Below are 23,684 nucleotides of genomic sequence, written 5' to 3'. Positions count from 1 at the left end.
GCCTCTCATTATTCCAATACCCATTGTGATTAGCTTTTTGGATTGAACTGCGGTGTGGTCCTGTTGTTTACTGAGCTGGAGCGTGAGTCTTTTTGGGAAATTGTATTCCCTTCATGCTCAGATAGAGCCTGATGGAGTTGAAATTTTGATTACACAATATATACAGCTAATGTGCTTTGAGTTTTCATTCATCACACAAGTGGATGGGGCACTACTTGTTGATTATTCTTTAATTTACTGGTTTATTCCCTATTTGGTGAACATTAAGTAGGAGAACTGCTGCAGTGATTGATACCAAGAGTAATGTTTGGACTTTTATTCACACCTGTAGATGCCAAAAACTGAGCCGAGAAAATGCCACATCCTCATATTAAATATGTTATTGTCAGGGGAAATATTCAGATACTCTGTTTACATAAAAGTTGTAGTAACATTGTTGAAACAAATCCATTATAAGTAAAAGACCTGCGTTGAAAATACCACTCAAAGCAGCTATCATGGATATTCTTGTCATAACAACGTATTAGATAATAATGGAAAACAGTGTGACAGCGTGAAAATGTGCTAATTTTCCTTCCTATATAGACTCTGGTCACACAGGCTCTCTGCTGGAGACACTGGTGGAAAATTACGTCTCTCTCGTGTCCCGGGTCCCAACGATCCCACACAGTCTTTCTGCGGGCTGAGATCAATACCCCCTCGCAGTAGGTTTTAGCACCTTTAAAAATAGCCCCCTCAGAGCTTTCGGTGGCGGGGTGTTAAATGAAACGTCCCCGGGCTACAGCCATAAGTGGCACTGCAGTTAATGGCCATCATTGTCTGATTTGATGGTCGCAAACAAGGTCGTTGCAGCCGCATATGGAGTCATATTCCTCAAGCGAAATGTTTTAACATTGACTGAAAGCTCTAATGTTGAAACTTTATAGCCATTCTGCTGCCTCACTGCTGGTGTTAATGGTCCCCATTTCGCTTGGCGCTCCCCTACTCCCCTACTGTACTCCTTCCTCAACATCAAGCCTTTCGACTTCTCTGTCAAACGGCTCAGCAGGCCGACGGCCGATCGTCCTGATGGATGAGCGAACGTGGAGAGGAGTCGTGAGTCTCGAGCCAGTGGTAGTTCAGCGCCCCGAAACGCCCACGCCGAGCAGGTCCAATCGCCTCCAGACTTTGACACATCATTTCCCCTGTGATTTGTGGCCAGATTGAGGTTGAGGGAGACAAGGAAATTTTCAGTCCTCATGAGAGCAGATGGATGTTGCAGCGCTGCAGACTGAGCTGAGGGTTGTTGCTTTTTTTGTCTCACGCTGAAGAACCCTCTCGCTTTATAAGGCATTGGTTTCATGCTCCATAATGGACTCAATGACTAGCTATTACAGCACATTTTCAGAAAACGACCTGACATTTTTAACATTTTTTTTTTTTTGGGATGACACAGACTGACTGTCCTTTCAGGAAAGTGATCTCTCTTATTTTGTAAAATACTTAAAGTACAGAGTGGCAGTCGAGAATTTCCCATTTGTCCTCTTTGTGCTGTTACAAGATCAAAGTCGGGACCCCTCTGTTTGTGATCAAAGATGGGCAGTAATGCCATGAAATGATGCGTGATGTAACATACGTGCAATTGGTAATATGTGATAGGCTTGTCAGGGCAGCAAATGGTCACCGTCTTTTTCATCCATCCCCCCACACATGTTTGATCTCGCCTCTGAGAAGCGAAGCCTCCGGCGCCTCCCTTGGGACGTTTGATGTTGGAGATCAGAGCTCGTGGTGGTGCGGGCACTTTGGCGGTGGGGGCTTCACCATTACCGCACGCCACATCCAATCTTCTCACCATCAGATAACTTCAAAGACTCTTCGAAACACCACCTTCCTAAAAATCCAGAGTTTCCCACCGGTGTTGTCTGTTAGATTAGCAGCATGTTATTGAAGTTTCCTGGGACAAAAAACACACGTCTGTGATTCTGCTGAAATCTATCATCACCCCAGGCTCCGAGATGCTGTAGCACCACGGGCTTTTTTCATCTCCGTCTGATTCTTTCTCTCTTCTGGGCATTGATCTCCAGCTCTGCCAATAGCTTCTCCTCTGTGAGACCTTTCCTCGTCCTCCATCTCTTATCCATTATTCATCGCTCTCAGCGCTTTCTGCCAAGCCATAATACCGCTTACCTCCAGACGATCATTTTGCTGTTTTGCAATGTGTGAAAGAATGACACCCCGACTGTTGCCTTCTTGGTAGAGATGCTGAAACAGAAAAGTAGATTTCCATATTTTTGCACACAGAACAAGGTCTTTAATCTTCTGACTTTGATAAGACAAGACCAACGATGTACAGCCATGCTAGAGGCTCTGTGAAGCTGTTTAAAGCACAGTCTTGCTGTGAGCTAAATGCTAATGTCAGCATGGTAACAAGCATTGCATGCATAGTGTTCACATGCTGATGTATAGGATGTATAATGTTTAACATGTTCACCATTTGTTAGCATGCCATGGGAGTGTCATTGCAGTATTTTGACTGGATGATGGAGCAGGATGAAATGTCAGAGGATCATAAAATATATTAGGAACCATGGATGTCTTTATCAAATTTTGAGCCAATCTGTCAGGTAGACTTTTCACCGTATATTTAGTTTATGTTTATTTCTGTGTCAGGCCAAACATCTGGTCCTCCCCACATGGGATTACAAGACACCACATCATTGCAAAAACATGCATCAAAAAGACAAAATAAGTGAAAACACTGACTTGTTCTGCAGAGCCACCAGCAGGTCAGGGGATCACCAAAGACAGGCAGATTCCTCATCCAGAAAACATGAATTACTCCACAAAATTTCCCCTCCAATAGTTGTTGAAATGTTTCAGTCTGGATCAAAGTGTTGGACAGTCTGAAATTGCCTTCCCTGGAGCCACGCCGCCAGCATGGCCAAAAAACTCGCGATAATTTTACAACCATGTGCCGTGTCAGCTCTTCTAAAACGTGATGAGTCAGTGACATTAGAAGGAGTGAAAAGAGAAATTCTGTGCATCAATAAACAGAGATTAAGTGTTAATCTGTGCAAATTGACTAAGGAGAAAGAGGGCTTCAGAGAGAGCTTCTCGTACTTGATACATCTGAAGTGAAAAGAAGAGGTTACTGTGAGTCATCTGTTCAATTGAAAACATCAGTGATTGAATTTAACACTTTCTTCCCTCGGCACTCCAAGCCGCTCTGCTACTTCAGAAGTGTCTTCTAACTGTAAGGGCTCTTGTCTCTGTGACTCACTGGTCAGACAATATCAAAGTGATTCCAGTAAGATCCACTTTTATTAATCCTCATTTATGTTTTAGGGATTTTACTCAGAAGACTGCTGGACTAACGTGCTTCATACTGAGACAGTTAAAACACATTCTTTACATTTCATCCCTAAAGCAAACCAGCATGTCAGTCAAAATGAGTTTTCACAGAGATGTCACCAGTATACCAGTATACAGTTGCTATACTGCTGAAATGAGCCAGAGAGAAGTGAAATATCTCAAAAAAAAAAAAAACCCTCACTCCACTAAATTTACTGTAGATTGACGATGTGTAACTGAATGCTGAATTGCCCAATATGAAAAAATAGAGCTTTCTCATGAACACATATTTATTTTCCACATGCCGTTTCCTTCCTTAGCATGTTACCTGGCTGTGACGAGCTGAGGAACAGATGTGTTTCAATATGTGTTCTGATAATGGAGCATCACATGTAACAACCATCTAAACAAACCTCCAGCTTGGTGCAGTAATCCACACCAGCCATTACACCGTAAATGATATGATGATAAGATCGAAGGCGTCGTGGAAGGAAGTCAGTCAAATAGTGGCTGATCTGTACAAACAGCCTGATCTTTTATCATTTTGACATTTTATCTCTCGAGGAGGAAACTGTTGTCTGGAATCTCTTAGAAAACAGCCGTCCAATTATCCAGTTTAATTGCATGCAGCGCTGATTCATTGTGACAACTGACAAACAGTACAGTGAGCAGAGGACGCGCGATAAAACATGAGTGCTGACAAAATCACAGAAAAATACCTTCGGAACATACTGCTCCCTCCTGTACAGGTAGACGTTTGCTTTATTTTTATCTTTACAGTGTGCGTAGTCTGTGGCCGTGCAGTACATGCGATGCAGTATGTTCCAATACTGATTTGTACAGTGAGGATTTATTTGTATGCAGCTCAAAGACAACAAATGAATCACATGCAGAAAGTGCTTCACATCAAAAAGACAGAATGAACATAAAAGCAGGGATAGACAGTGAATGTTAAATAAGATGAATAAAAGCCTCTCAACAATAATAGTAAAAAATAAGATAAAAATAAATATGGAAATAAAAAAAAAAGAATGGACAACAAATGGAGAATAAAACCCAGTGAACAGTAGTAATAAAGGAAAGTTACAAATAGAGTAAAGTACAGCAGTGTGAGGCAAAGGGATAAGACTTGAGTTTTTATCTTTCTTTTAAAAATATTTAGTGAGCTGCTTCCCTGATATCTGTAGGTAGTGTGTTCCAGAGCTTTGGGCGTAACTGACAGATGCTGCCTCCCAGATTTTCTTTCACATGTTGCTGGAAACCTCCAATAAACCAGCAGCAGATGATCACAGTGTTCTTGAAGGCAAATAATAAACAAGGGATTTAGAAATGTAGCTCAGTCCTGGTCCATTAAGGGCTTTGTGTACGAGGAGGAGGACTTTAAAATCAATTGTGAATGTTACAGGAAGTCAGTGCAGAGCAGCTAAAACCGGACTAATGTGCTCTCTCCTGCTGGTTCTGGTTAACAGCTGAGCTGCAGAGTTTTGAATGAGCTCAAGTCGATCAGTGTTTTTCCAGGAGGCCAGTAAATAATGCATTACAGTAATTAAGTCGGCCTGCAATAAAGGCATGAATCAGTTTTTCTGCATCTTTTTGATTTATTAATAGTCGTGCTTCATTGCTGCATGTTTAAGGTAGAAGAATTCGTCACCTTGTTGATGAAGGACTTAAAATGTAGATCTGAATCTACAACTGTAACCTCAGATTTAATCCCGGGTGTTAATTTCCTCAGATTATTAAACAGCATTTTTCTTTTTGTTTTAGGGCCGACTAGTCGGATTTCAGTGTTGTCCTCGTTTAACTCTAATCCACGAATTACTGCTCATCCGTGGATTTATTGCCAAAGTCAGATCGTAATGGAGTCTGTAGGTGCAGGTTCATTTGGTTCAGCACTGATGTACAGGTGTGTGTCATCCGCGTGACTATGGAAACACACATTGCTTCCATGTCTTGAAATACGGGTCTAAAATTAGATCAGTGGCGCTAAAACTAAATGTAATCTTTTCATTAAGTTTTATGTACTCACATTACTTTAAAGCACAGTGCTACAGTCTAACGCTGTGTGTCTGATGAAATTAGAAACAAATGTCTCATGAGCTTTATTAAATTTGTGCATTATTTTTTCTCATTACATGTATCATATACAACATGTGCTGCAAAGATTTTCCTCCATCATCTTCCCATTTCTTGCCTGGTTGTTATGTTTTGTATTTATTGCTTTAATATAATATATTTGTTGTTTTTGTACTGTATATTTATTGTTATACACTATATTTATATTTGCCTGTTTAAAGTACGTTTACAGCTGTCATACAATACGCAGTATTTGTCGGCTGCAGGCAGATTGATGCGACTGGACAGCCTCTGCTTTTTGTGTTTACTCTTCTATTCATACAAACTACTGACAATAAAGAAATGAAATTTACAATTTGATTGATCGTTCAGTTTGAGTCTCCGGTAGCTGCATTTTTCAGACCTGTCATAAGGGCATTTCCTCTCCCTCCACAGAGGAAGTCATTGATCGCCACCAGTCTGATCGTGGCGGTGTCGCTCTTCGTGGTCGTGGTGAACTACTCGGAGAAGCCGTACTTCCTCCTGCAGCCGGTGTTCGGTCAGACCTTCAGCAGCCACTGGATGTTCTCCAAGCAGCCGTACAAGGCCTTCAAGCCTCACCTGGGCTATGTCAGCATCCCCAAACAGGAGGTGAGGGACACAAACAGACCAATCCGAAACAGCATCTTAACCATTTTTTGTCATCTGCAATTAGATGACTAGACTTGATATGAGCTGCTGTTTAGTCTCATTTCTTTGTTGCTGTTAATGCTGATAATGTCTGATCAAACCGATCAACTTAAAGCTGCTCTGGTCTGTATTTCACTCACATAACTATGTGCAATTTTAAGGGTGTCACTTGTGATAAACCCACAGAAAATTGTCACCTGACTTGGCAGTTTCCCTCTGCTGGAAGTGTTAATTTTGCTAACAAGCTTGCCGTATCAACTTAATGAGGTGATAATACGTCAGTGATTTATTTACAGCTTCTTTCAACATAGCCAGAAACATTAATGAAGGTTGGGCTGGCTGACATGACTAATAATATAACCATGATAATTAGTTCCATATCGTTCCAATATTTATATTTATCACATTATATAATTTGATAATGCTGCTAGTTTGAACTGTGCAAAAAAGGCTTGATTTAGACAGTATGTTGTGATAAAAGAATCCATTGAAGAACATCTAAAAGTAAGTTTAACTTAGCAGATCATACTTTATCATAAGTTAGTTTGTAACTCATTAGAATAAAGGCTGTGTGTCCTGTCTTGGTCGACATCGGCTGACGGCGTATTTTGCAGACCGTCCATAGGCACTTCAGCCTAAACTATGGTTGTGTAAAACAAAGCGGGTGTGGATCGAAGGAGCAGAAGACGCCACATTTCTGCAGGTTTGTGTTCCGCTTGTGTTTGAAGAATTGATCATACCGTCTCCCATTTGTCGCACTTATGGATAATGAGCGCTGTCGTCTCTGACAGTAAAAAATATCCTAAAGTCTGTCTCATTCCCTTCACTGTGGGCTCGGCTCTGAAGTTATGCCGCCGTCCGTGTGTGAAGAGCTCGTCCTCATGCAAACAGGCAGTGACACAAAGAGCAGAGGCATAGAGGGAAAAGTCACTTTTAATGCCACTCATCGTTCCTCTCATCATTTTTCCTCTTTTCCAGAGGACGTCCACATCCACTGTCCTCACCAGTAGCTCAAACAGGGCTGTGCGGTGGAAAAACTTTGATGTGCAAGCCAAAAACTGCAGACTGACCAGCTGCTGTGGTGTTTATTTCTGCTGCGTGAGAGGCTGTTAGATCTATCCACGTCGAATACAAAGTCCAAGCTCATCATCCTTATTGATGTAAATGTCATGGCGGGATGTAATATTGTCAAATAAACCTGATCCCAAGTTATTTTATTTTGTAATTATGGCAAACTATAGAGGATGATACCTGGTCAGTCCAGGACATTTGCATTAGATTGGCTGAAACCTTTATTGATACAGGGGAAACTTTCTGAGAGCATCTTTTACAGTGTTTAGAAATGATAAGTAAGAAATGACAATTTGACGTGATAAAACACAACATTACAGCTAAAGGTTATAGATTAAATAGATTTAAAAAGCCAAAAGCCAAAGGTTATTTTTAAAAAAGCTGCCTGATAGATATTTGCACTAAGTGACACAGACGACCTCACAAGAGTTTGGCTTTAATATATTTTTTAAGATGATTTCATATAATGCTAAACAGAACATGCATTTCTAAACCTTTATCCACACATGTCGTATCTTGTGTCTTGAGATGAAAGCACTAACGTTTCGTATTTTGAAATGAACCTTTGTGGGTTTGTCATATTACAGTGAGAGTGTCATAACTTGCATCATACACAAGTTACCTTTTCTTTTGTTGTGCCTTAGTATTCTTTAACCGCTATTAACATTAACCTCCCATAATGCAGCTTCACCTCGATAATGAAGGTGTATTCAGATGCAATCATGCAAAAAGCGCAGCACCTCCTGGAGGATTTCCCTAATTCATTATATCAGGTTCTCTGTGATGGATCTGAAAATGCCTGTTTGATGTCTCTTGTGTGCTTTATTTCTTTGTAATTCCAAACACCCATGTCCGTGATCCTATTCTTCTGCCTTCAAACAGCTCTGTGCTGTATATTCCCCGCACAATTTATGGAAATTGAAATATCAAAGCCTTTTAATTCCCACCACATCAAAACGTAAAAACCAAGCTATGTGTTTGTTGTTTAGGGAGGCAGTCGGCGAAAGCTGAAATTCTGCTCATACTGGTGGATATTGGGTAGTCACGCAGTAAAATCCTATAATTTGCTCGCATGAGATGAATGCAGCATTTCCGACTGACAGGTAATGAGGATTACGCTTTCGCTTTTTGGCTGCAATACATCTAGATTTGGAGAAGCGATGGATGCGTTGGTCCTTCATGAGAAGTGGATCTGTTATATTCAGCAGCCTGATATTGGCAGATTAATGCGCAGCGTCATCCTCTGCCTCCAGAGAGTTTGATCCACACAACACGGGCCCAGAGGCAATCACGTCTTACACCAATCTCTACGTCTGCACCTCCTTCTGCCTCCAGACAAGCCCGCTTAAATCACTGCCCTCTCCCCACGGAGATTTATGCAAATCATTAGGAAAGACTGGCAGCTTCTGCAGAATTAGGCCTCTTTTCAGCTCAAATTCCCCAAGCAGTGAGCTCTCTATAGTGAATCAGAAGAGGCAGTGATTGGCCCGAACGTGAGAGTCGAAAGTGTTGTGTGCGCTGAAATTTTCTGACAAGGGATGGACAGAATTGTGGAGGTCTGGTCAAGGTGATAGTCTTGTGCTGGGTGTCGTAAGCGATTACGTCCGGAGTGAAAGCCTGCTGTGCGAGCTGTCAGCCTCTGTTAAGCACACAGCAACACCTTAAGAAGCAGTAATATTTCTCTCGGACGGTAAGGCAATCTTACATGATCCACAGTGAGGTGTCATTTGGGGTGTTATAAACCTCCTGCAAGCATGTATAATGCATAACCCGGTAGCATGGGAATGGTCTCCCTTATTTTCCTCATTTGATTGAGTCTGCCTCCAGGTGTGATAAATTGTTCCCGCTCTGCTTTTCAGGAGAAATAGAAAACATTTGTCTTGTGGCATTTTCCATTCATACCCCTGGTCTATCACTGATGGAGACAGAAACTCAATATTTTCATTTGGGTCTGAAAATGTTCAAAGCCAGGCCCTTTTGAAATGTACACAAAGGCCAAAAGAGGAAAGAAGTACTTCTGTTTTTGGTTTACTTTATTATTTTAATGAGAAATCTTGTGGACTGGGTTGCACCAGCTGTTCTTAGTAACTACCAGCTAGTTTCACATGATGAAACTTGAGGACCGTCTTGGCTAATAAAGACTTTACTGATATGTAAATCTGTTGGGAGGGAACATCTGTAGCGCCTTCCGATCAACAGCAATAAACCGAGTAAACAGAAAGTCAGTTTAGCTTCACAAGCTGCAACTTAACTTCCTGAAATAACAGTTTTAAAGGAGGGAACAAATATATGGAGTCAAGTCAGCCTCAATATAAATGAATGTACGAATGTTTTACAAATCCTGCAATGCAGTGCTCCCAAATTCATTGATGAGAAATTACCGTCATGCGGCACCGCATCTGGCTGTGATGCGAAAATGATTATGAAAAGTGAGCGTACAAAATTTCAGTTTACTGCTCACGATTGAGTCAAGTGTCTGATGCAGAGGAGGAAGTGAATGAGTGAGGCAGTGGTTTCAAACACAACGTCAGAGTTAAGAGTATTCACGCAGATCAAAATGAGTGGGAAGGATCTGATTATGCTAACATAATGTTTTTTGCTAACAGCGTTTTTTGGTCTTTTAGCTTAACTGAACTGACATTTCATTTTTACTTTGTGGTATATTGTGTCTCTTCTCAGTTTACATAATTATTATGAACAGCAGTTTAATCAGATGTCAGCTAGGCTATAAATGGGTGATGTATTAGCAAGCTAGCATTAGCTTTGCCAGTTGGCTGAGTTGGCTGCATAAGTTAGCTAGTCTCTCACTGGGTGTGTTTACACTTTAGTGATTTGTTATAACTGGTCTGATTCAACCAGCTCCTGGTTCAAAATACTGTGAAGTTCGAAACCAGAGACATGAGAACAAGTCAAAGAGTCTACAGCCATGCTAGCAGCTCTTTGAGAACATACGTAGGCAGAGCGGATTAAGCTAAATGCTAATGTTGGCATGCTAACATGCTAATGTGTAGCAGGTGGTGTTAACCACCTTTATGTCTAAATTTAGCTAACATTTGCTAAGTAGCACTAAACAAACAGTACAGCTGAGCTGATTGATGGCAGTGTCATCGTTTAGCAGGTCTTTGGTCCAAAACTGAAGTACTGCTACACAGGTAGCACTAGATACACGTCACTCTTGACCAACGTGGTGAACTGACTGACCAAATGGCATTGCCGTACCTAGAGCCAAGCCAGTAGCAAAAGCTAAGCAAAAGCTACATTTTATGTGGTTAAAGTGATTTTTCCATTTGTTTTCTGAGACATAAACCACACTTTTCTTCTTAAGTGTAGTGTACATGCCCCTGGAAGAGCATTTGGAATTAATCCCCTTTACCATGCAGACAGCTACAGCTAATCAATGAATTTTTAAGTGCCATGGAGGCTTCTCACACTGGGACTTGGCATGTTAATGTAATAATTATTGCATATTAATTAATCGTGTTTAGAGCATTTTAATGAACGTCAAGGTTAAGTTCACACCCCAGTGCTGTAATTCAATGATGACCGTGTTCCCGGCATTAAGCCTGCCTTTTTTAAATAACCCACTTTATTTTTAACACACTCATGCATTAAAATCCAAGGCTTTGAGTAGATTTTGTACTTATCAGAGAGCGGCAAAATTATTGGGATTATAAAATTGCACTCTGTTTGCGATTACTGCACGCCACACTGAACCAGCACTGTCATGAACGTTAAACCGAAACATGAATCACAGCTGAGAGGACGAAGAGGCCGTAACATTTTATTGATTTACAGGACGTAATGTTCAGTGATTTGTTGGGAGCTAGATTCCAGCCCTGTATACTAAGTGAAAATGCTCCTGTAGGGTCCTTAGTTGTTAGATTAGGTGTTACCCACTTTCTCAATATATGTAAATGTCATTAGTGTTCATGTGAAGCTGTGAAGCTCAGCCGTTTTTATTTTTGTCACTGTACAACTCAGATGCCTGTTTTTATTCTTAATGAATGCACAAAATTTCTCACTTCAAGTACTTTCGTTCAAGTACACCCCCAGTCTTCCAGTGTTTGCTCTGCCGCAGCAGCTGTGTTTTAAATGCCTTGCTCAGGGGCTCCTCAGCAGAAGATTTCCAGTCACAAACCCATGTGTCTCAAAAGCAGTTAGCCGGCCAGTTTTCCCCACAGAGTTCTACCAATCTGTGCGTGCTGAAAGGCATGATGGAGTTATGAGCTGGGGTGAAGGGAGCGGCCGATGATGGACGAGCTGCTGACAGCTCAAGGCTGCGGTGATGTGTGTCTCAACCAGCCAGTAAATGGAGAGCTACCAGCCCAGGTCCAGAGATCATTTCTTAACCCATGACTGGATCCATACGTGGGAGAAAAAGCAATAGCAGGTAGCTCTGTGAGAGTAATTCACAAATGATGTATGTCTCAAAAGAAAGAAAATCAACACTGTTTTGATTTCCTTTCCAAACAGTCAATCTTCTGTATGCACAACGGTGAGTCGTGGCTGTGGTGATAAGCCAAGTCGTCATAATAGAATTTACTTATGGGATTCTCTTGCTCACTAAAACTCTCTTGTTTGTTGATTAAACGCTGAACAGGCAAGAGAGAGTTTCATGTTCGCCGCCTCAACAGTCGTCCAGAACGCAGCACAAATGCAATTTGTATGCAAACCAGTCACATTACAGTTATTCTCCATTAAGCAAATGATCAAACAGGGCTTAGTCATGATACAATGGTTTTTCTTTTCTAACTTTCCATTGCATTCATTCACTTAAGTCAGTTTAATCTCATCAAAACAAACCGAGCATATTAGCTTCAATTAGGTAAATCTCCCATTTCAGATTCAGAGAGGGCTTTCTTCCTCCCCTGGAAAAGCGTAGCTAAGACCTATTATTGAAGATTCATTATAAACCCCCTTGCTCCAGTAAAATATAATAAGATATATAAAAAAATATACAGTAAGATAAATGACGCAACCCCCTTTGCTGCATTGTTGCAGTAAAACAGTGTTGTAACCTCTGAGGTCCCAAATTCAATTAACTTAATCAATGTTAGTGTTGGACACAGTGACATTAATCTTAGGAAATAAAGGAAAATTATATCAGGCCGTAAAACCCTGATGAATAGTTTTTATAAATAATTACCAAATGCATTTTATTTTATGTTCTGATCACACAAGCCCCTTGCCAAAACATCACTTTAGTATTATTATTGCCCACATACTGTCTAAAGCATATCACTGACTATCAGGAGATGAAAATGAAACATGAGATGCAGTTTATTTTAGAGGAAAATCACACTCACAGCTTATCGTCCAGTACTGAATAAACTAACCTAATTGAATTAAGTGATATTAAAAGACAAGAGCCAGACATGCAGCGCTTTGACGCTGTCTCCAGTACATGTCTCCAGTCCACGTCTTCATCGAACTCTTTTAAGAAATCACACAATACTTCATCATTTCTGAAGAATGTGTATCACTGTCTTCAAATATTTGACGACATAAGATGAAGATTTTCTGTGTCCCTGCACACAAAATTACCATAAAATCCTGCAGGACTCAGCAGCAGCTAAGACTTCTAGTTTTAAATTCTAATCTTTATTCTGTTTGCAGTCTATGGTCCATTACCGGCTTCCTCGCATTTTTAGCCTTTTAGTGACAGAGGATGTCGTTACCTGTATGTACAAACGCATGCAAGCAGGATAAAACGCTGTGCTCTCAAGCTATGAAAGAGAATGATAAAGCACTGCAGCGTTGTGCACGGTGAGATATTTCCTTTCTCTCTGCTCTCGTCATCTAGATTTTTGTGCTGTACCTCAGCCCTGCTGACTGTTGCAGTGGTTATTGATGGAAGTTTATGAAAGTTATAGATTGCTTATTGTCACAGTGGCAGACTTGAGACTTCAGTCAGACTTTGGTCACAAAAATGAGAGCTTGAGATGCATGTGGACATGACTGCTGTGGGACTTGACGTATTTGAGACTTAACTTCGTGAGTCGACAGACCCCTGAGATTTAACAGGAAAAACATTCAAGTGTCAAGTGACACAGCACAGTTTAACACAAAGAAGACAGCAGTTGACAGCATTGTTCATTGTGTTTTGGTATTGCCAACATTCAGACCTGAAGGACTCGAATCTGTCTGCAGTTTTCCTGCAAACATTTGTGATTGGACTCAGATGTGCCCTCGATGAACTCGAGGCTTGACACGGGACTTAACTTGGACGTGTCTCCATTCACCTGTGACTCAACCTGAACTTCCCTCAGCTGATTTTGACTTGAGACTTACCCCGACATACTTGAGACACAGCTCAGGAACTTGAGCCCTGACAATACGATAATGATTAATTACTCGCTTCCCCTCTTCCAGCCTCTGAAGCTGCACTGTGAGCTCTGCAGCATCGTGTCCAGCTCCGGTCAGATGTTAGGCCAGGCCGCCGGCCCGCAGATCGACCGCTCTCCCTGCATCTGGCGCATGAACAACGCGCCCACGCGGGGCTTCGAACGTGACGTGGGCCAGCGGACCACGCTGAGAGTCGTCTCGCACACCAGCGTCCCCCTGCTGCTGCAGAAGCCCCAGTACTTCTTCGGCCAGGGCAACGACACCGTCTATGTCGTGTGGGGGCCGTTACGAAACATGAGGAAGGACGGGAAGGGCATCGTGTACAACATGCTGCGACAGGCGGCGGAGAACTACCCACACGCACGAATCTACGTCACCACAGAGGACAGGATGAACTACTGTGACATGGTCTTCAAGAAGGAGACGGGAAAAGACAGGTGAGCCAAACCACAGCCCTCTTCATTTCTTTGCAACGGCATGACTACATTTCACAGCAGACCTCCAATTTTTCTTACAAATTCACCTCTCAGTGGTTTAACATTTGCTCTTCTCTCCGCCGCTATAATATCGACGTTATCGATGCTGATGGTCTGCTCAAAGCTCTGTGCTTTCCTCATCTCAAATCCTCCCTTTCATGAAGCGTTATCAAAGTGATTTACTTAACTTTCCCTCTGAAGAGGCTCTACACGGCACTGGAGGCCATTCTCTTAAGAGAAGCTTTCATGAGGAGCCTCAGAAGAGCGCGCTGCCTGGGTTATAGACATTGGCAAAATGGTAGTCTGGGGAAAGTCTGGTTAATGAGGTCACATGATGCTGGCAGTCTTTTTAAACACCCCAGTTGCAGCCAGTCTCACAACTTCTTTGACAGCATGTTGGCACATTTTGAATTTGCAAAACGGTAAAAATTTTTCAAGCTGCAGATCATTAAAGGATAACTTGGAGGGAGTGTTTGTTCATTGAAGACATTTGGCAACAGCATGTGCTAAAATTGCACTCTGTTATTTAAAGACAAACCCACCTCGCAACTCATTTCTGTATCAATTCCCCAAAGAGAATTGCAGGTTAATGACTATGAGAACCAGGCTCCAGGCTCGCTATTGTTTAGGATGAACCTCATTTCTCAGACCAGCCTCTGCTCATGTCTACAGAACTGTTCACTCCTGCCTCTCCCACATGTCATCAAGACCTCTCTTAACTTCTTAAGAGGATTAACATGTTCCGTAATAGGCGTAGCATCCATTCCATTTCAGCTCCATTGTCTCGCTCTTATTCGGGATGGCAGGGTTAACAGCGAATTTCATGTAGAGCGTCCATGTTCAGCCCGGCTCAGCTGTTCCGAAGGCACACAAAGCACAGATAGAGATGTGGGATTAGGGAGGTATGCTCGGGAGAAGAATCTCATTACAGGACACAATGCTCCTGGGTGTGATGCAGCGCTTCAATCATTACTGATTGGTAACAAGACCAAACTCGAGGTGTGAACAAAGAACCACATCTAATGCATATGTGATGAGCACTGAGAGGTTTGTCTGTAAGTCTGTCTCCCTGCCTGTCCGTCAGTGTTTGGGTTTGTCTGAAACTTGGCTGCACATGTTCCAGCTTTATGAAGTGTCCATGGAAGAGCTTTGAAATCATCCTGAGAGACAGCAGTAACAGCACAGCACATTTTAATGTAATCAGAGGTTGAGAGGGAAGTTACTGCTGTCACGATGTTGAGCTTGTGCAGTGTGGTTTTCACTCCAGAAACAAACTACAGCTCTACGTTCGCTCACTTAGCCATAGAAACTAGTTTCCCTGAAGTTCACAGCAATGCAACACTTTCAGAAATCTGAAAATAAGCTTGGTCAATTTATTTTCTCTGCTCGCCCATGCAAACCACATTTGTTAATGTCTTAAAGTCCACGACATCATGGCACTCTCTAGAAACACTCTTACTATAGCAGCTCATCCATCTTAACCCCGTCATTTGCGTGTGTGTTCACTGGTTTACTGTCAGTGCTTGCTGCATGGCGCCGGGGATAATCATCAGCTTGGTGGAGATGCAAGTGATCGAACACAGCTCTAATTATCCAGATTGCCGCGAGCAGCCAAGGAGATGCACCGCCTCAGCTTCGACTTGCTGATCAGACTCGGCGCGGCGCTGAATGACTCGTCAGTCAACCGAGCAGCCTTTCGCTCTCGCCGCCAGTAATTTAAAACCAGACGTAAAGGGTCTGCCAGGGAGCTCAGTCATTTCTGGACAGAGGTGAGGAAGGTAAACTGAAGGAGACTCAGGTGGAGAAGTTAAGATGATGTAAAAAGGGCTGAAATGAGACCACCTCTGTCCAGACTGAGTCAGCTCCATCACCAGGACCAGCTGATTGAAGTCGAAAAGGACAAATGAGACCATTTAGAGCTGCTCAAGACCAAGAAGGGGCTAATAAACAGCCATTAATACTATAATAATTACTAATACTGCATACTGATTTCTAGCAGACTTTGGTCATGCAGTGTGTTTAAACTGGAAAAGTGATTTAAGCACAAAGTTTGTTTCCCTAAATGTTTCACTTGCTGTCAAGCTTTTTTTTCAGTGTGCTGCATTTAGCCACTTTTCCACCATGTAAACAAACTGCTCAAAATTGGCATGTGGTATCGAACTGAGACACAGTGCCGATTGTCTCAGGATGGATTGCGGAAAGGAAATTGAAGAGCTGCTCACAGCTTGGAAAAAAAATTAAACGGATGGCCGTAATGAAAAAAGTACTCCAGTAACACCCCAGAAAGCAGACAAAGAAGTATTATAAATCTTTGGAAAAGAAATTCAGCTCTCTCACATGTCATCAAGACGAGAAGGATACTGTGAAAATGTGTATCTGGTACACACTAGATATAATTAGTGTGTAATGTGGAGTAGGAATCGAGTGGAGATGCACCGCCTCAGCTTAAATAACAATAAATAATAATAATGTGTCAGGAGTTTGGTGAAGGATGCACAGACAGAGATAAATCTGCAGGAGCTGCTGTGTTCTAAACTCTAACACCTGAATAAACCACACAGCAGATTCAACATCAGTACATTCGCAGTGAAAACTGTGTTTGTCTGCTGGCGGGGGAAACGTCCGTGTTTATGTATTTTCAAACAAAGAGAAAGTGCATCTTGATGACTCAGCTGTTTAAAGCACAACATCACGGTGACGTCCGGGGGTTCAAATCCGGTCGGGGACGTTCGAAGCTTGCCGTCCTCCTCTCTCACCCCATGCATTCATCTATCGAGTCAGCCTCTTGAGCGATGCCCAAACAAAACGCCACAAAAATAATCTAAAAGAAACAGGCAGGGAAATTTTAAATCAACATCTAACAGGAGCCAAGACAAAGTCTGACCGCAGCCTTGGATGTAAATGTATTTGACAGCCGCTTAAACATATGATTCATGTAATTGCGCACTGCGGCTGGAAGTTGCACGGCTGAGCCTATCCGTCATCGGTGCTACCTCCTGAGCTGCAGTCGTTGGCTGTCGGACCGTATCGGCGCGGCCCTGTTACCAGCGGTAGATAACAGACCTCGCGACGACACGGGACTTAAATCACAGTGTCACTTTACAGCACTGCCACCTGGGCCTGCGTGACCTGGGTCCCTGCTTCCCAGCCAGCTGCTCCCTGGTAGCATGAGTGTGTTCTTAGGTTTGTGTGGATGCGTGTGTGTTTTCACAGGTGTGACACGCACTGTTTCTGATAGTGTGGTCTAGTATGGGCATTTATTTATCCCTCTGTGTCCCTCTTCATTTCTGCAGTCTTTTCCTTTTTAGAGAGTTCTCTAAAAACTACAAGGTAATCTTTGTACTTTTCATTGGAAAAAAACAAGATTTTTCTGTGTACTCTGTGTTTTCATAAGACTGGTCAATCGCACTGAAAGCAGTTTCGACCATGAAAACATACAGTGCGCTTTACACACAATGCTTTTTTTTAATGTTTTGAAATCAGTCTTTGAGGTAAAAGGAAGTTTTGTTCACCAGCAGTTGTTAAGATGTTGTCAGTGCAGGCAGGAATGCCCTAAAATCATCAGCTTTGAGGAAAAACAGCAACACTAACGCCTGGACTGGACTGGACATGTTCGCCCATGACATGGGAAGAGGACGAAAATGTACGTCATGCGTACGCTGAGACGGAAAGTAGGATCTGAGAGTCAGTTAGCTTCAACAGAGAGAATGCAGGTGTCACTGAGATAAACTGCAGCTCGTTTACTTCAGTCTGCTTGCGTTTCTCCCAATCATTCGTCAGCGCTTACGGCATAAAATTAGATTAACATTGACTTGTTTTTAATGTGCAAACTTTACGGCGTCGCATCTGTCTCTGTAAAACTAAGACGTCTGGGATAAGACGACGTGGATGTTGTGCAGCTGATCCGCTTGTTTCGTTCGATAGACAAACCTAAGACCAACATCCACGGCACATTTGCATACGGGTCTGCAGTTCAGACAAATGTTGACGGTCATCATCATGCACAGCAGAGCACGACATGCAAACGTTGATTAACTGATCGTCAGAACTCTACTCAAAGGAAGTCAAAGCTCATATGTGACCCTTTAACTTCAGGACATCACAGATTTACTCGTAGCTCATTCACTCCTTTGTGCTCCAGTTTACATGACCCTCAGACGCATCCAGCATGAAATTAGATTAGACAGAACTTCTTGATATGTACGTCTGGCTCAAACTTAACTCCTGCTGAGACATCAGAAGTAAGAAGACTTGAATGTGACAGCAGAATCTGTAAGGTGACATGTTTGTGAGGGATTATTTTGCATTGAAGACTCTGGTCTCTTGCTGTGGTTGTCAGATGTCAGTAGGCAGAGTCAGATTTAAGCAGCTCTTATGTTGACACTCTTAACTCGGGTACAGCCAAGTGTAAACCCGCCATCACGTCCATCAGGTTTGGTGTCATCTTGGTTTTTTCGAGCCAGAAGTGACCATATTTGGACGGGAGGGTGGAGCTGGGGAGGATGCGCATTGTTACGCCTCTATCCTGATTGGATCTGGTTGAGAGCTCGAGGCCGCGATTGTGACTTGTGAATTACAAGGTAGCCCAGGCCTAAAGCGTACCCTGCTTTATTGTCTTTTTTTACTCCTTTTTTACACAATCAGACTTCTGTTTGCAACCGATGGAGTCGCCCCCTGCTGGCTGTTAGAAATAATGCATGTTAAGGGCGCGTCTGCATTAGCTTCACCTTTTAGACCCAGAAGTTCCATCCACTGTGTTTTCAGTCTGTGGGCACAGTGAAATAAAACTGTGGAACTGTGATCAAATATGAATCTTCTGATTTAAGCAATAATCGTCTAATCAAGTTATCTTTCCTACTGGCCCAGACTCAGTGGCAACAAACCGGAAACAGAGAAGTAGAACAAATTCTCCTTCAGCGGCTCGCTGATGCTTCAGGTTAAGTAACAGTCTGATGAAAGAACCAAAAATGGATGTTTCATGTGCACTTCATCATCAGGGGTGAGTCAGTCTAATCACAGATGAACTTAATAGCAGATGCTCCACTCTCCAAATATGTGGTGATTTTTATTTTAATCTGTTTTCATGAGCGTGAATGTCACGGCTGCGTAATCATGCTTCATAATCTCCAGCCGTCCACTTCATATGAGTGTAAGTACCCCTGGCAGTCAGCGCTTACTCATCCTAAAATAGTTTTGGGTTGAAAATTAAACACCATTCAGTTCAACAGCCCCTCTGTGTATTAATCACGCTCTAAGAGACTCTGTTCAGTATTTGTGAGCGTGAAGAGCTCTTTACCAAAGTCATGTGTCGCAGATCTGAGGCGCCTCTGTGATGTTTTCATTATAAAAGCCTGGAGGTGCTCCAGTCAGGATGAATTGGGGAAGACAGAGGAGGGGGACGCACCCATAGGGATGTTTCTGGTATGAGGGAGGATTTTGTAGTTTAAAACGACATCATCCCCATGGAAAAAAAAAGCTTACTTTTATATAAACACTCCAACGAAACCTTTTTGGTATTCTCCTGCTCGTTGTCTGCAAAAGTGCTTCAGGTTTTACTCCTGATAAGTTCCAAGTTTCGGCTCCATACTTCATATGGTATACTGTATTTTAAGTATTTTGAATATACTATATTTTAAGTATTTTTAATATACTGTATTTTAAGGACAGTATCTCATAATATTTGATTGGACAGACAGAAATTCTTAATACCTGGATAGAGCAGGAACTGGACATCCTGAGAAAATACTGGACACAGGCCTGGAAGCTTGGTGACATTAAGGCATCATACAGGAAGTTAGTGGAGTCAACGAGACTTTTCATTAAGTTTATTAATTTGAAGTTAATTAGCTGAAAATTTCTAGTGTTATTTTCAGACCGTTAAAGAATTAACGAACATAACTCGTTTCTTTACACTTGAAATGATGAATGTACGGCTGAGATTTCACTAAACTCAATAACTCGACTTGACACTTGGCTTGACAGTTAAAACTCTGTCGTGTCCGTTAAGAAAACTTGTGATCGTTGCTTTTCATAATAATGAAAACAGTGTTTCTTATGTCTTCAGCAGAGGTGGAAAACAGTCAGAAGTCATTGCTTTTCCTAAATGAACATAAAGGCAGGCGTGTTTTTAATCCTCCATTCTTAGTTTTACACGTGCTGTGTCGAAGCTGAAATGCTTCCACACATTTCCTCTCAGGGTCTTCATCATCTGTTGAACATGGCTCACTGTTTTCCTCCGTTTTGTGTTAACAAAGAGAAGAAGAATTGCGTTTATTCACTGTTGATTTCGGTCAGATCATTACAGAGAAAATCAGCTAATACATAAACCCAGTTTCACTTAACACAGATGGAATTCTCCCCTTTGTTGCAGCCCTGCTCCATTGTGCTGTTATGTAGAAAAACGTGTTTCCAGTGCAGCTTTAAGTGTCTCTGTGCCAGACAAAGCAGCTGGAAATTGCTGCCTGACCCTGAAATATTCTAACACAAAGTGAAGGAATATGACAGAAAGCACCGATCACTGAACTTTGTTGATGCAATCTGCGTCCTGATGTGATCGAGAGCTCCAATGTCAAATGACTCCCCACCACTGCGCAGGCTTTTGTTTACAGGGTGCGTAGTACGTGACTGTATCTATAATTGCTTCGTGTATTGGACGTGAAGAGAAGAAGAAATAGCAGATAGCAGGATTGTTGCTGCTGGCTCTTGTAGGAGATTGAAACACAATGTTTGCAGCATCACCACAGAACTGTAATTTCATGCTTATCACGACGAGCCGTTTAAAGAGAAAAGCGAGCAGGAGGATTCATTGTGTTTCTCTCCACATGGAGCTGTGATTCCCACTGTACGCAGCCCTAAAAATCAGCACTGAGCGTGTTGCTCTCCATCCAAACCACGAATTTGTCACTGAGCGAGCGTGTAATGACATTACATTTCTGTGTTGAAAGCTTGCAATTGCTGTGAAATTATCTTATTAAATGAAGCCGCTGGAAACACAAATAACCCGGCGTTCTGGGCGGCTGTTCATCAGGTCAAAAGCGGTCAATTCAGAAGAAGGAGGAATTCATCACAGCGCTCGCTCCCAAAGGAAGAGGGGATGAGCGGCTCGTCATTTCCTCCGTTGGTTGTGACCCCGTCCGAGAGAGACATGAGGCGGTAGCTGGAGGGAGAGAAGCAAATTGTCAGCTGAGGGCGAAGTGCAGCTTTCCTTAAAGTCTGTTTGCATTCAAGTCCTAATGATGTAATGACACTCGGAGGATGTTAGCAAAACTGTTAGCGGGGGAGGGACATTGGGTTTCCAGTTGGAGTTTCAAAAAAGGCAAAAATCCTTTTATCCTTTTTATCCGTGTTAGTGGGGGGTTCCTTCACAGCTTCTGTATACTCTGACTGTATTTATAAAACACAAAAAAGCTGAAAATTCATGACTCAGTAGGTATAAAAACTATCATGGAAGTGGTTTATTCAGGGCTGGACTGCTGCCAGACCCCCGTCTATTTACCAATTCTTTTATCATCATTATTATTCAATTATTACTAATATCATGGTAAATGCAATGTGGTACATTTTACAGTTGTATCTCAAAAACAGAATCTCCGGAAGTATTTTGTGTCAGTGTGAAGCCGTCTGTGGTTCCTCAGTTTTAGGTCACAGGTAATCACATCTTTAAGTACCAATTAATGATGTATGTGTCATTTGTCTGCTCCTTTTCCTCATCCTCCTCTGCTTCTTCCTCATCCTCCCCGTTGTCTTCGTTGTTGCTCAGAATGCCCTTTCTTTCATTTAGCTTAGCTATTAGCCTTTATGCACAGTTTGTCCCTAGGGGCTTCCGTAGCGCAGTGGTTTTTCTTTGGTGTATTTTACAGATGTGTTGCAGTTTGTGTCACCCTCTATTTGAAAATGCTTCGTGCAGCTTTAAGCTAGATAATTGCTGGCAGTTACTTTGTTAATCTCTCTTCATCCTGTTGTCTGTTTTCCTTTTGTGACGACTCGAGTTTCTGATGACTTGAAACATTCACCCGTATATCAAATTACATCATTATGTCTGATGGTACTCTTATGTTCTCTTATCCTTTGTTTTCGGGTATGTTTACTTTTACTTTTAGAGCACAGTTTCTCCGGGTAGCTCAGCATGAGCTCAATGTGCCATTGGTGGTAAAGGTTGTGAGTTGAAGACCCTCGTGATGCAGAATGAGCTGCTCAGGCCCTGTGCTGTGTGAATTAGAGAAACATGACTTCAAGGTCCTTCCTCTTCCTCCTCACAATGGCCAACTCACTGCCACACAGTGTGTGGACATCCAGAAATGACCCCCCTATGTGACTGATGAACATCGGACCAACACAACACCATGGGCATTAATATGAGGCTACAACAGCCTCCACGCTTCTGAAAGTATCACCTCAAGAGCTTTTTTACCATTCAGCCACACGAGCGTTAGTGAGGCCGGGCGCTGACGCTGATCGATGCAGGAGGAGCTAGTTGTGCATTCAGGGGTTACATCTTAGATTTGAAGCATGCACAGATCACCGCCATAACTGACATGCACCTCCACAAAAAAACAGGGTAACTCGGTAAGGATGTGACAGCTACGGAAAAGCCATGTGAAGCTATCAAGAACCATGATTGGTTTAGCAGGGGTGGTCTCAGGCTGTCTGAGGAGCGGGAGTGAAAAAAAGATTTTTAAAAAATACTGCACACGCTAAATTGTGTTTTCTCCACTGGACGGCACCCTAGAGGGGTGTTTCCTCATGTTTCCTCCCGAGAGGTCACATTTCTTTGCACATTGAACCACTGTAGTGACAATTTTATCATGCTTTGTCCACCATAGGGGCATCCAAGAGGGCACTAAAGCTGTGCTTGGTCTTTTTTGGCCACCGGAGGGTGGCTGCGTGTATTTCCCTACAAGTTTGTGATACTGGACATTCCTCTTAGTGAGCCAGACATTAAGCGACTTGAAGAAAGGTGAAATTATCTGCTGCTTTTAATTTACACTCAACAAGCAAAGCCAGGAACATAACAGTGATTTCATTATGAAACGTGGTCTCCTATTCAGTAATGGAAGAAGAAGAAAAGAAATCGAGGTCACCTGGGTGGAACTCCAGTGCTGTTAGTGTGTGTGTGTGTGTGTGTGTGTGTGTGTGTGTGTGTGTGTAGCCGGCAGAGTAAATGAAGTTATGTTTTTACATTTTATTTTCATGTTTATGTCTGATTGGTTTAAAAAAGTTCAATGTTAGGAAAACAGCCGATGATTTTTTGCATCCGTATCACCAAACATTTTATCACTGGGGGCGTCACCTTCTGTCAGACCCTCGTTTAGGATGCTGTCTCTGCTCTCTGGAGCATTAGAATAAAGTCTCCTCGATGCAGTGGAGGCTGCATGGAAACAAAATCAAGGTTATTCTAACAGCCGGACTGTATCGCTGGTAGACATGATGGTTCGCCCGCAGCCACAAAAGCAGTAAATGCATCTTCTGTTCTGCTTTGCAGCACCTGATTGAATAAGCTCCACTGGGCAAAATCTCCCAAACACACACCTGCATCACTAGCCATGTAGCAACCCAACCCCATCTAATAAGCTTTATTAGATCAAATGGCTCTGTGGCTCCAGAAAAATAACACTCTAAAGAGATAAAATGGCCTCATGATACGAGGCTCCATGGTGTGTCAGTGAGTATTAGGTCTGCACCTCTGTCACCGAGATACTTTCTTGCATATTTATGCGTTTC

At 42.4% G+C, this 23,684-nt stretch overlaps 1 protein-coding gene across 1 annotated transcript in view; it reads left to right on the top strand.

The window, feature by feature from the left end:
• The window catches only part of st6galnac3 (ST6 (alpha-N-acetyl-neuraminyl-2,3-beta-galactosyl-1,3)-N-acetylgalactosaminide alpha-2,6-sialyltransferase 3), a 76,928-nt gene that overhangs the window by 20,196 nt on the left and 33,048 nt on the right, over positions 1–23,684 (top strand). Inside the window, exons 2-3 of the mRNA XM_076745855.1 lie at positions 5,839–6,033; positions 13,516–13,925. Of these exons, the coding sequence (XP_076601970.1) occupies positions 5,839–6,033; positions 13,516–13,925 (605 nt within the window). The remainder of the gene's footprint in view (positions 1–5,838; positions 6,034–13,515; positions 13,926–23,684) is intronic.

This window comes from Chaetodon auriga, chromosome 12, assembly GCF_051107435.1.
Source record: "Chaetodon auriga isolate fChaAug3 chromosome 12, fChaAug3.hap1, whole genome shotgun sequence".
In the NCBI taxonomy this organism is placed as follows: domain Eukaryota; kingdom Metazoa; phylum Chordata; class Actinopteri; order Chaetodontiformes; family Chaetodontidae; genus Chaetodon; species Chaetodon auriga.
The sequence above is the reverse complement of the archived record's forward strand: the minus strand, read 5'-3'. Positions and strand labels throughout refer to the sequence as shown.